Below are 14,374 nucleotides of genomic sequence, written 5' to 3' on the forward strand. Positions count from 1 at the left end.
TTACATTTTCTGGAAATTTCAATTGAATGGTAGAATACGTAAGTAAGATAGAGAAAAACTATCGACATTCTAAGCATATTGTAATATTAACTTGCTAGAATAGGAGAAACATATGCCCAATTTTTCAAGAAGAAGAAACCGAAAAGCGCAGTTTATTTTGGATTTTAAAAAGGTAAATTCGTTTTTTTCATAATTTAATATTTTATAATTAATTTCATATATATGTATATATATATATATGTTACTAAGTTCTTTTATATACAGAAAACGAAAAAGCTTAACAAGGAGAAAAAGGTAAGCACTGTGAATTGAATGTCGTGTGTGTAATTAAAATTTTTAATATTACAGAAATCATTTGGAGCATTTGGATGCGTATAACAAACAAATAAGAGAGTAAGTTTTAAATTATTAAAGTTAAATAGTGCATATTTAATTCAAATAGATGTTATAATTTGTGCATTTTTGTAAAATATGTAATTTGTGCGTTATATCTACATAAGTATATATATACATACATACATGTGTAAATGTTAAAAATTTAAAATCTAAATTTAAACGAATTGTGCGGCTACAATTATAATTATGTCGACTTTAGAATACCGTCCCAGGATTTCGGAATAAAATGGGTATGGTCGGAGAGAGGAGGTTCTTCAGATCAATATTGCAATCCTTTAGTTGATGTTGAATCTTCCCTGCAAGTCGGGTAGCTGTTAGCAAACGTGTAAGCGACTTGTTATTGTTCACTTTTGCATTCGTTAAAATATTTGTTACTTTTGTTCAGAGAGTGGGAAAAAAGTAACACATAGCTATTTAATGTTCAATGGTTATCTCGCTCTGAACAATGGCAAATATCGCATGCTGCCTTGTTCTAACAGAATACGTACATATGTTAGCAAATCTCTTCACAGTATGTTACGGGTAACAAAATCTTTTGTTAGCGCATAGCTTACCTATGTGTTATGGATAACAAAAAGTATTTGTTACCCGAATATCTGTTAGTGTTATTATTTTCGTTATCAGTTTGTTACCTATAACATATATGCATGTAAGCAAGAACAAGCAGTAACAAGATTATCTGTTACCCATTTGTTACTTCTAGCAAATTCAATCTTTTAAATAAAATTCAGTTTTTTATTATTATTTCGCTTTATTTAATAATAAAATCAAAATAATCAAATACTTACTTAAACTAATAATTTGCCTATTATTATTACATTCGGCAGAAAGATAATACAAATTAAGTTTATTTCAGTATAAAAATTATAATTCTAAAAATGCATATTTGTAACAGTAAAATTAGAAACTTCAACTTACAAATTAGAACTAATATGAGCAACTTGAAACTAATATTTACAACTTAAAACTAATATATGTAAGTAATAATAAGAAAACTTATATTAATTTTGCCTTAAGCTTATGCTTTTTTTGCTTAAAACGATTGTGGCTTAAGGCCACAGATTTCCGGTGATCCCCACAGATAGTGCTTTTATCCTTGTCAGGAAATATATCTAAAATGAAACGTTAAAAGTTAAGGCATTCAAATATATATCAGTAAAAAAAACCTACCAAAAACTAACCCTACGCACTTTAGCTTTAGTAGGGATTCCTTCTCCTTGCGCCCCTCTAAATTGTAGTCGTACATTACATCGTCAGAAAACATACCACGCAGTACGTCGTCCACACTGCCTTTTGCGCCCTTTGACTTCAATATTAGCCGCATCTGTAAAAAAAAAAAAATACAGTAAATTATATTACAATCGCATAACATTTAAAAACGAAATATTTACCATAGCATCCTCGCTTTCCTTTTGTGAAAGTTTGTCTTCCACGAAGCTCATGTGCTCTTTCGATGACATGCGCAGTTTCGAAGCGAGCTCCACGTAATGCTCGTCCTCCAAGTCACCGGCGATGCGGCTAATTGAATGGTGCGCCTTTGCCGCTATGACGCGGCATTCGCGCAATATTTTACTTTGTGCCTGCACCTCGGCCTTTTCTGGCATCTAGAAAATTAAAATATAAAAACCAGCTTCTGTTTTAATTTGGTAATGAAATACTGCGTTACTTACTTTGTCTGTTAGGGACTTTTCAATGGCAGTGAGACGGGTCTCAATGGCATCCAGCTTCTGGATTATATCTGAAAAACATAAATGTATTTTTATTAAGCAAATACTTACTAGGGAGGATTTAGTCATGTGTGGAAGTTCACGCAAGTGAGGAAAGCTCTCTGATCGCCATTCACTTGGGAGTGGCCAGAAACGATTCTTTTACACATGGCTCAAGCAGCTCACTACTCCCGGTCCTTGACCAAGTATCCTCTGAGTAGCCTAAGAACATCCGTTTGAAGGTGAGCTTAAGTGAGAAGGCGAAACATCCCCTGCATAGGGTTGTGCGCTGGGTTTGGGACCCGCCACGTAAAAAAAACACCCCCAGTGAATAGGTATAACCAGCCTCGGATGAGAGTAACTCTTGCCAATAGGTGTTACTTCGGACTGAGTAGGCAATTGAGAAGCAAAGTCCTCTCTCGACAAACAAAAACCAAACTCTATAAGTCACTCATAATTCCCGTCCTGCTATATGGTGCAGAGTCTTGGACGATGTCAACAACGGATGAGTCGACCTTGCGAGTTTTCGAGAGAAAAGTTCTGCGAAAGATTTATGGTCCTTTGCGCGTCAGCCATGGCGAATACCGCATTCGATGGAACGATGAGCTGTACGAGATATACGACGACATCGACATAGTTCAGCGAATTAAAAGACAGCGGCTACGCTGGCTAGGTCATGTTGTCCGGATGGGCGAAAACACTCCAGCTCTGAAAGTATTCGACGCAGTACCCGCCCGGGGAAGCAGAGGAAGAGGAAGACCTCCACTCCGTTGTAAGGACCAAGTGCAGAAGGACCTAGCTTCGCTTGGAATATCTAATTGGCGCCACGTAGCGAAAAGAAGAAACGACTGGCGCGCTGTTGTTAACTCGGCTATAATCGCGTAAACGCGTTAATACATTTTACCTGCATGGCCGCCAGACGATGGTGACGGTACTACAATTTGTGACGGTTCTGCTGGAGGAGCGCAAACGAGATTTGAGATATTTTTTTGAACACTTTATCTGTAAAAAAATATTATTAAAAAACGAAAAATATTTATGTTCAATACCATTTCTATGGGGCTCAACGTTTGTTAGCATTCCACTTCGGAATCCATTTCTTCCACGAGGTCATCGAAATTCATTCTATGAAAAATCATAAAAAAGGTGATGGAACTAAAAGAATTTTATCATCTATAGGTATGGCAAAATACTTATATTTAATATCTAGCCTACTAAAAACTACCTCATTTTCTGAAACTTTACCTACAAGTATGCCTCAATCTGCAGAAGCAACTGGCTTTTGTAAATAATCGTAAGTCTCAGAAAAAAGAAGGCCTATAAAAACATTGCCCTCTACTTTATTTTAATTTTAATTTAATTTTTAAAATCATGATTCGGAGCAGAAGTGCGTATATGTATATTCGAACTATGTTCACTTTTATTCATTATGAAACACTAAGGTTGTTTTTATTTCAAACAATTTTAGATATTCTGCGTACGAACAGATATCTTGGACAAACAAGTGAACATTTTTAGTTATAGAGGAGGTTCTCCATTTCAATAATATATATAGTTATACTCGCGGGAATATTCGAGATGTTTGCGTTTAAAGCTTAAATTACCACTATTTGAAGAACGTATTTTTTCGATTTAAAATTAATTTTAGACTTATATTTCGCATTTTTATGTCCGCTAGCACTTCACTAATTTGTGTGAATTCTTTTTAATATTAAACTTATTGTTCAATTATATTTACTTAACATAAACTAAAGGATTGCAATATTGATCTGAAGAACCTCCTCTATCCGACCATATCCATTTTATTCCCGAAATCTTGGGACGGTATTTTAAAGTCGATATTAAATCTTTTACATTTACACATGTATGTATGTATATATATATGTGGGCACACTAACAAGATGCATCACATCTGACAGCACTGTTTGTCAGTTATTCTATTATTTTTCTATTACTTCATTCTCTTTATATTCTTGGAAATTTACAGTTTCCAACTAAATTCCTATTCTTAGCTTACAGTTTTAAGAAGCGTAAAATGGTTGGCATTGTTACCACCATCAACTAGCCGGTGTCTCAAACTACTCAGAGATGCCCCTCCAGATGAGCTTGCTGAAGTTGCAGACGAGCTAATGGAAAACCAGGCTGGCCATTCCTTTATGGCTACACATCACCAGCCTGCCCAGGCAGCACACAGGGGCGACAAATTCGAAAATACTCTGCTCACCAGCATGGCAAAGGACTTGTCAGGCCTTAAACTTGCCATAGCCGACCTGGTGACCTCTATCAAGGACCAGGGAATTACTCCAGACCGACCCAAACCTGCATCTGGCCGTTTCCAGCAGTCATCATCGAAGGAAGAGCCAGCCTCAGACAAGAAGAAGTTCTGCTACTATCACCGTCTCTATGGGTCCAGAGCCAAAATGTGCGAGCGTCCTTGCACCTTCGACTCATCGGCGGAAAACTAACTTCGCTGTCGACCATTCAGGCAGCCGGCGACAGCATAGAGGCTAACACACCACCAACCAGAGAGCATCGCCTTCACATTCATGATCGCACAACAAACATGAGATTTCTTGTCGATTCTGGATCAGTGATCTCTCTCATGCCCAAGTCCGCCATCAATCACACGCTCACAGAAGATGATCTGACTCTCGTCGCAGCCAACGGGACCGTTATCCGAACCTACGGTCGAAAAGTCATCACCCTTGATTTCAGTCTTCGCCGTACATTTAATTGGTCTTTTATAATCGCAGATGTCAAGTCAGCCATTCTCGGTGCAGACTTCCTGGTCCACTTTGCATTGCTTCTAGATCTCAAAGGACGATGTCTCATCGATACAACCTCGTCATGCACAACTCAGGGCACACTATCTCAGGCCACGGTACACAGCATTTCAACAATCGATCGCTCAATCTGTCCTGGTGCGCATGACGCCAAATACCTGCAATTACTCAACCAATTCATCGACATAACTCATCCCAGCACCAATCCTGTCACAGCCACTGACAATCAAGTCGCTCATCACATTGAGACAACTGGGCCACCAGTATTTGAGAGCCCGGCGAGAAACTACAAATAGCTAAAGATGACTTTGACCTCCTGCTACATCATGGCGTGATCCGTCCATCGAGCAGCTCATGGGCAAGCCTTATCCATATGGTGCCAAAGAAAAGAGGTGGATGGCGCACCACAGGTGACTATCGTAAACTCAACGCAAATACAGTTCCAGATCGATATCCATTCCCTCATGGGGATGACATTCTCTAGCGTCTCCACGGATCCACCGTTTTCTCCACCATCGACTTAGTCAGGGCTTACCATCAGATACCCATGGCCAAGTCAGACATTGCCAAAACAGCTGTAACCACCCCTTTTGGACTTTTCGAATTTCTGGGTATGCAATGCCACGCAGACTTTTCAAAGACATATGGACAACATCCTCAGAGTTTTAACCTCGTTGGCTGCTTCATAGACGATCTGATTGTCCAATCTCAGTCCCACGAATAACACCTACGACATCTCACCACCATCTTTGAAGTCCTGCGGGCACATCATCGCACCATCAATCCAAAGAAGTGCCAGTTTGGCAAGTCTGAAGTCATCTACCTGGGGTACACTATCAACAAAGACGGCTACACTCCTCCCGCCGAACGCACGCAGCAATCGCCGATTACACAAAGCCAGAAACCGTCAGCGATCTACGTCGTTTCCTGGGAATCGTCAACTACTACCGGCGAGCGATTCCTCAAGCGGCCCAGATACAATCACCACTGACGGACTTTCTCAAGCATGCCAAGAAGAAGGACAACACTAAAATACAGTGGACACCTTCTGCAGATCAAGCCTGGCAAGACTGCAAGAAAAGTGTCATCCAAGCCACGCGCCTGGCTTCCCTCGCACCAAACGCCATCCTCTCATTGAGATCTGACGCCTCGGATACAGCCATTGGGGGCGTTCTTGAACAGCGACACAAAGACTCATGGCAACCACTGGCCTTTTTCTCCCGCAAGCTCAGTCCAGCAGACGTACGATCGTGAACTTCTAGCCATCTTTGCCGCCATCAAGTTTTTCAAGCACATTCTCGAGGGAAGAAACTTCAGCATCTTCACCGACCACAAGCCAATCATCTACGCATTTTCTCAACGTGCTGACAAGGCATCACCTCGCCAACTACGTCAATTGGACTACATCTCAAAGTTCTCAACTCAGATTTTCCATACGAAGGGCACAGAAAACGTCGTAGCTGATGCGCTTTCGAGAATTAATGCCATAACCATGCCAACCAAACTTGATGCTGAGACCATTGCGCTGGCACAACTCCAAGATGATCAGCTTAATGATCTCCAATCCAGTACATCTCTCAAGCTGAACCTGCTGAACACTGAAGGTCATGATATGCTATGTGAAGTGACCAATAATATTGTGCGCCCTTATCTTCCACAGCCACTCAGACGCCAGGCCTTTGACATCAGGGCCACAGTCAAGGAACTCACCGGAAGATTCGTCTGGCCAGGTATTAGAAAAGACGCACTCCTCTGCTCCAGACACTGCATACCATGTCAACGTTCCAAGGTCCATCGTCACAATCGCACCACACCAAACCACATTGACGTACCAGATAATCGCTTCGAGCACGTCCACCTGGATCTCATAGAGCTGCCCAGAGTCAAGGACCTTCGCTACTGTCTGACGATCATTGACCGCTTCAGCAGACGGCCACACGCCATACCACTCAACAACATGACAGCTGAGACAGTTGCACACGCCTTTTACACTCAGTGGATTTGTCAATTCGGTACACCATTGACAATCACCACTGATCAAGGTCTGCAGTTCGAATCAGCACTGTTCACCTCACTCTCACGAATGCTAGGCATTCATCGTATCAGAACGACGCCGTATCATCCTCAATCGAATAGTCTGGTGGAACGGTGGCACCGCACACTCAAGGCGGCTCTCATGTGCAATAATGAGACACCTTGGCCGGACATGCTACCGTCAGTTCTACTACGACTCCGAACCGTATACAAACCAGATCTGAAAGCATCTCCTGCTGAAATTTTTTTCGGGACTACACTGCGTATACCCGGTGATTTCTTTGATACTGCAAGCACACCAGCTGATCCACAAACATTCGTGAGGAAATACAGACAAATCATCCAAGCAATCAGGCCAACACCAACAGCTCATCACACCAAACACAAGCTGTTCCTACTCAAAAACCTTGACACGTGCACCCACGTCTTCAAGAGAGTAGACTCCATCAAGAAGCCTCTGCAACAACCATACACTATCCTCCATGAAGTCATCCAGTGTGTAGATGACAAAACCTACATCATCAGGATCAATGGGGCAGACAAAACAGTCTCAATCGACATGCTAAAGCCAACATACATTGTGTTAACAGACAACTCACAACCAACACCTTAAAAAGTCTAGCAGGACTTTATTTGAGGGGGAGTACTGTGGGCACACTAACAAGATGCATCACATCTGGCAGCACTGTTTGTCAGTTATTCTATTATTTTTCTATTACTTCAGTCTCTGTATATTCTTGGAAATTTACAGTTTCCAACTAAATTCCTATTCTTAGTTTACAGTTTTAAGAAGCGTCACTTTTTGTACAGACGCCATCAGAAATATAAGTGTTTTTAAGATCTCTTCAATCAATAAATGTTTTTATATTAAATGTGTGTGTTAATATTTATAATTTATTTAAATTATAAATATTATAATTTACATATTAAATTATAATATTTATAATTTAATATGTAAATATAACGCACAAATTACATATTTCACAAAAATGCAGAAATTATAACCTCTATTTGAATTAAATATGCACTATTTAATAATTTAAAACTTACTCTGTTATTTGTTTGTTATACGCATCCAAATGCTCCAAATGATTTCTGTAATATTAAAAATTTTAATTACACACACGACATTCAATTCACAATGCTTACCTTTTTCTCCTTGTTAAGCTTTTTCGTTTACTCTATATAAAAGAAATTAGTAACATATATATGTATATATACATATATAAGAAATTAATTATAAAATATCAAATTATGAAATAACGAACTTACCTCTTTAAAATCCAAAATAAACTGCGCTTTTCGTTTTCTTCTTGTTGAAAAATTGGGCATTCGTCTCTCCTATTCTAGCAGGTTAATATTACAATAGGGGTATTCGCTTGCTCTTGCATATATTTCCTCTTGGTGCACCGGCACAACAACAAACACACGCAGAACATTATTTGCAATGGCTGTAAAATATGTCAGACCAAAACCCATGTATATTTGCGTGCAATGTTACTCAAAAATATAATTGCAACCCTGTTTTAGCTGTCATTTTACATAAAGACATATTACGTCGTTAAATTGTTGAGGAAGGTAAGTTTTAAATAGATTTTATAATTTCTATTTAAATTATAAAGATTTGTTACAGTTTTTTTTGCTAAAAATTTATGCAGAAGGTGCGCCAATTCACAATAGCCATGTATAATAGTCATTCAAAATAAATTGACCGAAACAGCCGTTCATATATCACTATATTCTGCAATGGGTGCTCTCGTGCTCTTGTATGTTTCGGTATAGTATTTTTGCAATCTGCAATCTTGCAAGAGCAAGCGAATACCCCTAATATGTTTAGATTTTGCTTATGCTGATAGAAGGCCAATACACGTAATTGACCAAGAAATGAGCATACTCAGACAAGGATCACAGTCCTTAATAGACTATTACAATGATGTAAATAAAAAATTGACATTGGTAATAAATAAACAATAATGACGCACGGAACAAATTCCGAAATAACCAAGGAATTAAATATTAAAACTCGGGAAACCGTACTTAGAACCTTCATAACTGGCTTAAACTATTCTTTAAAGCAAATACTTTTTACTTTAACGCCTGCTAGTTTGCCGAATGCCCTTGATAAAGCGCAAGAACTTCAGTCAAACCAAATGAGGTCACAACTCCCGTTACATTTCTCCAAAAAGAATCAAGAAATTGGTTCTCTAAAATAACAGTTTAATAAAAACTTTCAAAATAATTTGAGGTATCCGCAAAGGATAACTAATACGAACCAAAATATCCCAATCGTCCAGAACCAATGTACGTGGACCAATCAAATCAGTTAAACCAATAACCCTAGGCCTATACAAACAAACCAAGTACAGGCTAGGAGTAACAGATATAATTGGGAAAAGAATTATCAACAAAGAAATATACCAAAGAGGCAAAATGAAAGTGCACAAGTAAACACACAGCCTCAACCTAAATTTCAAAAAATTAATAACACTGGGGAAACCCTTTTTTAGGGCAAACTTTGATTTGCCCTATATTATAAAAACAGATATGAAAACCGCGCAAATCGTTCGAATTTTAATAGATACGGGGCAACCAGTTCATATATACGAAAAAGATAATAGAGAAAATACATTTCACAATGATTTAATTTTATTAAGCAACTTGTGACAAGAAAGTCCTACAACGCCTGCCGGAGAAAGTACTGGCAATATTAAATATAAAAAAATATTAAAATTGTGGAACAAACAAGTTTTACAACGGACAAAATGAGCCTAAAATGCTAGCCGAAGTTCTTACCGACAAAATAAAACAAAAAAAAAAGAATGGTGAAAAACCAAAAAATACAAAATTTAAACTACTTGTGACAAGAAAATCCTAAGACGCCAGTCGAAGATAATACCGACCATAAAATAAAAAAATATACTCAAAAAACGGAGGTACTAATCTTTTAAAAATAAATAATTTCAATATTACCGATGAATATAATTTCGAAGAATTTGCAGAAAAATATAAAAACAAAGGTAATGAAGTTAAAAATATTAACATTTATTGGAAAAAAGAATTATAAGGCATAAAAAAGCCCATATAATTCTCCTGTTTGGTTTGTTCCGAAAAAAAGTATATATGAGAAACTAAGAATGGTCATCGATTTAAAAAAATTGAACGAAAAAACAATAACGAATAGATATCCAATGCCTAATCTTGAGGTTGAGGGAGGATGGAGTCATGTGTAGAAGTTCACGCAAGTGAGGAAAGTTCTCTGGTCGCCATTCACTTGGGAGTGGTCAGAAACGATTCTTTTACACATGGCTCAAGCAGCTCACTACTTCCGGTCTTTGACCAAGTATCCTCTGGGTAGCCTAAGAACATCCGTTCGAAGGCGAGCTAAAGTGAGAAGGCGAAACATTCCCTACAAGGGTTGTGCGCTGGGCTTGGGACCCGCCACGTGAAGAAACAATACCAATGAAAACGTTAAAACAGCCTCGGATGAGAGACCCCCCTTTTGATGACGACCATGGCAAACGGAATAAGGACTACGATTTAAGGGCATGCACCTGGAATGTCCGGACCCTTAACTGGGAAGGTGCCGCTGCCCAGCTGGTTGATGTCCTCGCAATAATAAAGGCTGACATCACCGCCGTCCAAGAAATGCGATGGACGGGACAAGGACAGAGACGAGTAGGTCCTTGTGACATTTACTACAGTGGCCATATAAAGGAGCGCAAGTTCGGTGTTGGATTCGTGGTGGGAGAGAGACTCCGTCGCCGAGTACTATCATTCACTCCGGTGAATGAACGTCTAACCACAATCCGCATCAAAGCGAGGTTCTTCAACATATCGCTGATTTGCGCCCACGCTCCGACGGAAGAGAAGGACGATGTGACCAAAGATGCCTTCTATGAGCGCTTGGAGCGCGCTTATGAGAGCTGCCCCCGCCACGATGTCAAAATCGTGCTTGGCGACTTTAACGCCAGGGTGGGCAAAGAAGGTATATTTGGCAATACGGTCGGTAAATTCAGCCTCCACGACGAAACATCCCCAAATGGGTGGAGGCTGATTGACTTCGCCGGGGCCCGAAATATGGTTATCTGTAGTACTAGATTCCAGCACAAGAAGATTCATCACGCTACCTGGCTGTCTCCGGGTCGAAAAACTACCAACCAGATCGATCATGTTGTGATAGATGGAAGACACGTCTCCAGTGTTTTTGATGTGCGTGCGCTCCGAAGTCCAAACATCGACTCGGACCACTATCTTGTTGCAGCTAAAATTCACACTCGCCTCTGTGCAGCAAAAAACGCACGCCAACAAACACAAGGAAGGTTCGACGTCGAGAAGCTGCAATCACAACAGACAGCCGAACGATTTTCTACTCGGCTTGCACTCCTGCTCTCTGAGAGCACTAGTCAACAACTCGGTATAAGGGAACTGTGGGACGGCATTTCAAACTCCTTACATACAGCTGCAACCGAAACCATTGGTTTTCGGAAAGTGCAAAAGAACAGCTGGTACGACGAAGAGTGCCGTGTCGCAGCGGAGAGAAAACAGGCTGCCTACCTCGCAACGTTACGATCGACCACAACACGTGCGGGATGGGATAGATGCCGAGAGTTGAAGAGGGGAGCGAGACGCATTTGCAGACAGAAGAAGAAAGAGGCCGAAATGAGTGAGTACGAAGAGCTTGATAAGCTGGCCGACAGGGGTAATGCTCGAAAATTCTACGAAAAAATGCGGCGGCTTACAGAAGGTTTCAAGACCGGAGCATACTCTTGTAGAACCTCCAAAGGTGATCTAGTCACTGATGCCCAGAGCATAGTTAAATTATGGAGGGAACACTTCTCCAGCCTGCTGAATGGCAGTGAACGCACAACACCAGGAGAAGGAGAACCCGATTCCCCAATCGATGACGATGGAGCAGACGTTCCATTACCCGACCATGAAGAAGTTCGAATAGCAATTGCCCGCCTCAAGAACAACAAAGCGGCAGGGGCCGACGGACTACCGGCCGAGCTATTCAAACACGGCGGCGAAGAACTAATGGGGTAATGGGGTAATATGGTCGGACGAGAGCATGCCCAACCATTGGAATTTAAGTGTGCTATGCCCAATCCATAAAAAAGGAGACCCCACAATCTGCGCCAACTACCGTGGGATTAGCCTCCTCAACATCGCATATAAGGTTCTATCGAGCGTATTGTGTGAAAGATTAAAGCCCACCGTCAACAAACTGATTGGACCTTATCAGTGCGGCTTCAGACCTGGAAAATCAACAACCGACCAGATATTCACCATGCGCCAAATCTTGGAAAAAACCCGTGAAAGGAGAATCGACACACACCACCTCTTCGTCGATTTCAAAGCTGCTTTCGACAGCACGAAAAGGAGCTGCCTTTATGCCGCGATGTCTGAATTTGGTATCCCCGCAAAACTAATACGGCTGTGTAAACTGACGTTGAACAACACCAAAAGCTCCGTCAGGATCGGGAAGGACCTCTCCGAGCCGTTCGATACCAAACGAGGTTTCAGACAAGGCGACTCCCTATCGTGTGACTTCTTCAACCTGCTCCTGGAGAAAATAGTTCGAGCTGCAGAACTTAGTAGAGAAGGTACCATCTTCTATAAGAGTGTACAGCTGTTGGCGTATGACGACGATATTGATATCATCGGCCTCAACACCCGCGCCGTTAGTTCTGCTTTCTCTAGGCTGGACAAGGAAGCACAGAAAATGGGTCTGGTAGTGAACGAGGGCAAAACGAAATATCTCCTGTCATCAAACAAACAGTCGTCGCACTCGCGACTTGGCTCTCACGTCACTGTTGACAGTCATAACTTTGAAGTTGTAGATAATTTCGTCTATTTAGGAACCAGCATTAACACCACTAATAATGTCAGCCTGGAAATCCAACGCAGGATTGCTCTTGCCAACAGGTGCTACTTCGGACTGAGTAGGCAATTGAAAAATAAAGTCCTCTCTCGACGAACAAAAGCTAAACTCTATAAGTCGCTCATAATTCCCGTCCTGCTATATGGTGCAGAGGCTTGGGCGATGACAGCAACCGATGAGTCGACGTTACGAGTTTTCGAGAGAAAAATTCTGCGAAAGATTTATGGTCCTTTGCGCATTGGCCACGGCGAATATCGCATCCGATGGAACGATGAGCTGTACGAGATATATGACGACATTGACATAGTTCAGCGAATTAAAAGACAGCGGCTACGCTGGCTAGGTCATGTTGTCCGGATGGATGAAAACACTCCAGCTCTGAAAGTATTCGACGCAGTACCCGCCGGGGAAGCAGAGGAAGAGGAAGACCTCCACTCCGTTGGAAGGACCAAGTGGAGAAGGACCTGGCTTCGCTTGGAATATCCAATTGGCGCCACGCAGCGAAAAGAAGAAACGACTGGCGCGCTGTTGTTAACTCGGCTATAATCGCGTAAGCGTTGTCTACGCCAATTAAGAAGAAGAAGAATCTTGAGGTTATACTCGTTAATTTGGGTGAATCTAAATATTTCTCCATAATAGACCTTAAGTCTGGATTTCATCAAATAAAATGACATTGAAAAGACTGCATTTTGCGTGAATAATGGAAAATATGAATGTTTAAGAATTTTAAAATTTGGGCTAAAAAATGCTCCAAGTATATTTCAAATAGCAATGAATGTATAAGAAAATTTTGTCATGTCTATACGTCTCTACGATATTAAAGTATAGTCAAAAACATTAAAAGAACATATATTTCATTTAAATTATATAGTACAAACAGTTGAAAAAGCTCATATGAAAATTTCCTTCGAAAAGTCAACGTTTATAGCAGCCGAGGTTAAATTTTTAGGATACGGCGTATCCCACAAAATAATAAAAACAAATTCCAAAAAGATATAAACATTAAAAAATTGTCCAAATCCCAACAAGCTACGGAACTTTGAAGATTTTTTGGAATAACGGGATATTACAGGAAATTTATTGAAAACTACGCAACAATTGCTAAACCATTAACTAAATGCATCACCATTAACTTGATCAGGAAAGAATAACTGCTGCGAAACTTTAATGAAAGCATTACAAGAACAAATTGAACTTGGTCAACCAGATTTTGAAAAAAAATTAGTTCTAACAACAGAGGCGCCAAATGTAGCTGCAGGTGCAGTCTTATCCCAAGCTGGAAGACCAATTACATTCATTTCAAAAACCTTAAATTCTACTGAGCAAAATTATGCAACTAACGAAAAGGAATTATTTGCGATAGTATGGGCATTGAAAGCATTACGACATTATCTTTATGCAGTAAAGGATTTGGCATTCGCAATGTCTGAAAAAAGTCCAAACGTAAAAATGAAAAGATGGAGAACTTCCATCGAAGAATTTTCACCAAAAATAATTTATAAACCGGGAGCAACGAATGTGGTTGCTGACGCATTGTCAAGGCAATTTTTAAAGAATTTAACAGTACATAATCT

General features: G+C 40.3%; 2 protein-coding genes across 2 annotated transcripts; one reads left to right on the forward strand and one right to left on the reverse strand.

Annotated features, from left to right (window-relative positions):
* Positions 1 to 1,237: 1,237 nt before the first annotated feature.
* Positions 1,238 to 4,650, reverse strand: LOC126766649 (uncharacterized). The gene is made up of 6 exons (XM_050484396.1): positions 4,569 to 4,650; positions 3,007 to 3,099; positions 2,067 to 2,134; positions 1,788 to 2,000; positions 1,567 to 1,720; positions 1,238 to 1,508 (listed from the first exon to the last, which is right to left on the reverse strand). The coding sequence occupies exons 1-6, from the start codon at positions 4,648 to 4,650 to the stop codon at positions 1,393 to 1,395; spliced, it is 726 nt and encodes a 241-aa protein (XP_050340353.1). The 3' UTR covers positions 1,238 to 1,392.
* Positions 4,651 to 4,665: 15 nt separating this feature from the next.
* Positions 4,666 to 5,181, forward strand: LOC126766650 (uncharacterized). The gene has a single exon (XM_050484397.1). It carries the CDS (start codon positions 4,666 to 4,668, stop codon positions 5,179 to 5,181), a length of 516 nt encoding a protein of 171 aa, XP_050340354.1.
* The last annotated feature ends 9,193 nt before the right edge of the window (positions 5,182 to 14,374 follow it).

The sequence above is a fragment of the Bactrocera neohumeralis genome, unplaced genomic scaffold (assembly GCF_024586455.1).
Source record: "Bactrocera neohumeralis isolate Rockhampton unplaced genomic scaffold, APGP_CSIRO_Bneo_wtdbg2-racon-allhic-juicebox.fasta_v2 ctg195_2, whole genome shotgun sequence".
NCBI classification, from domain to species: Eukaryota; Metazoa; Arthropoda; class Insecta; order Diptera; family Tephritidae; genus Bactrocera; species Bactrocera neohumeralis.

Excerpts from the sequence above, each read along its gene's own strand:
- LOC126766649 (XM_050484396.1), bottom strand. The coding sequence starts at position 4,650 with ATGAATGTGAAGGCGATGCTCTCTGGTTGGTGGTGTGTTAGCCTCTAT. Across the intron at positions 1,721-1,787 it reads AGGAAAGCGAGGATGCTATG|ATGCGGCTAATATTGAAGTC; the intron begins GTAAATATTTCG and ends TTTTTTTTACAG. Across the intron at positions 1,509-1,566 it reads GTGCGTAGGGTTAGTTTTTG|ATATATTTCCTGACAAGGAT; the intron begins GTAGGTTTTTTT and ends GTTTCATTTTAG.
- LOC126766650 (XM_050484397.1), top strand. The coding sequence starts at position 4,666 with ATGAGATTTCTTGTCGATTCTGGATCAGTGATCTCTCTCATGCCCAAG.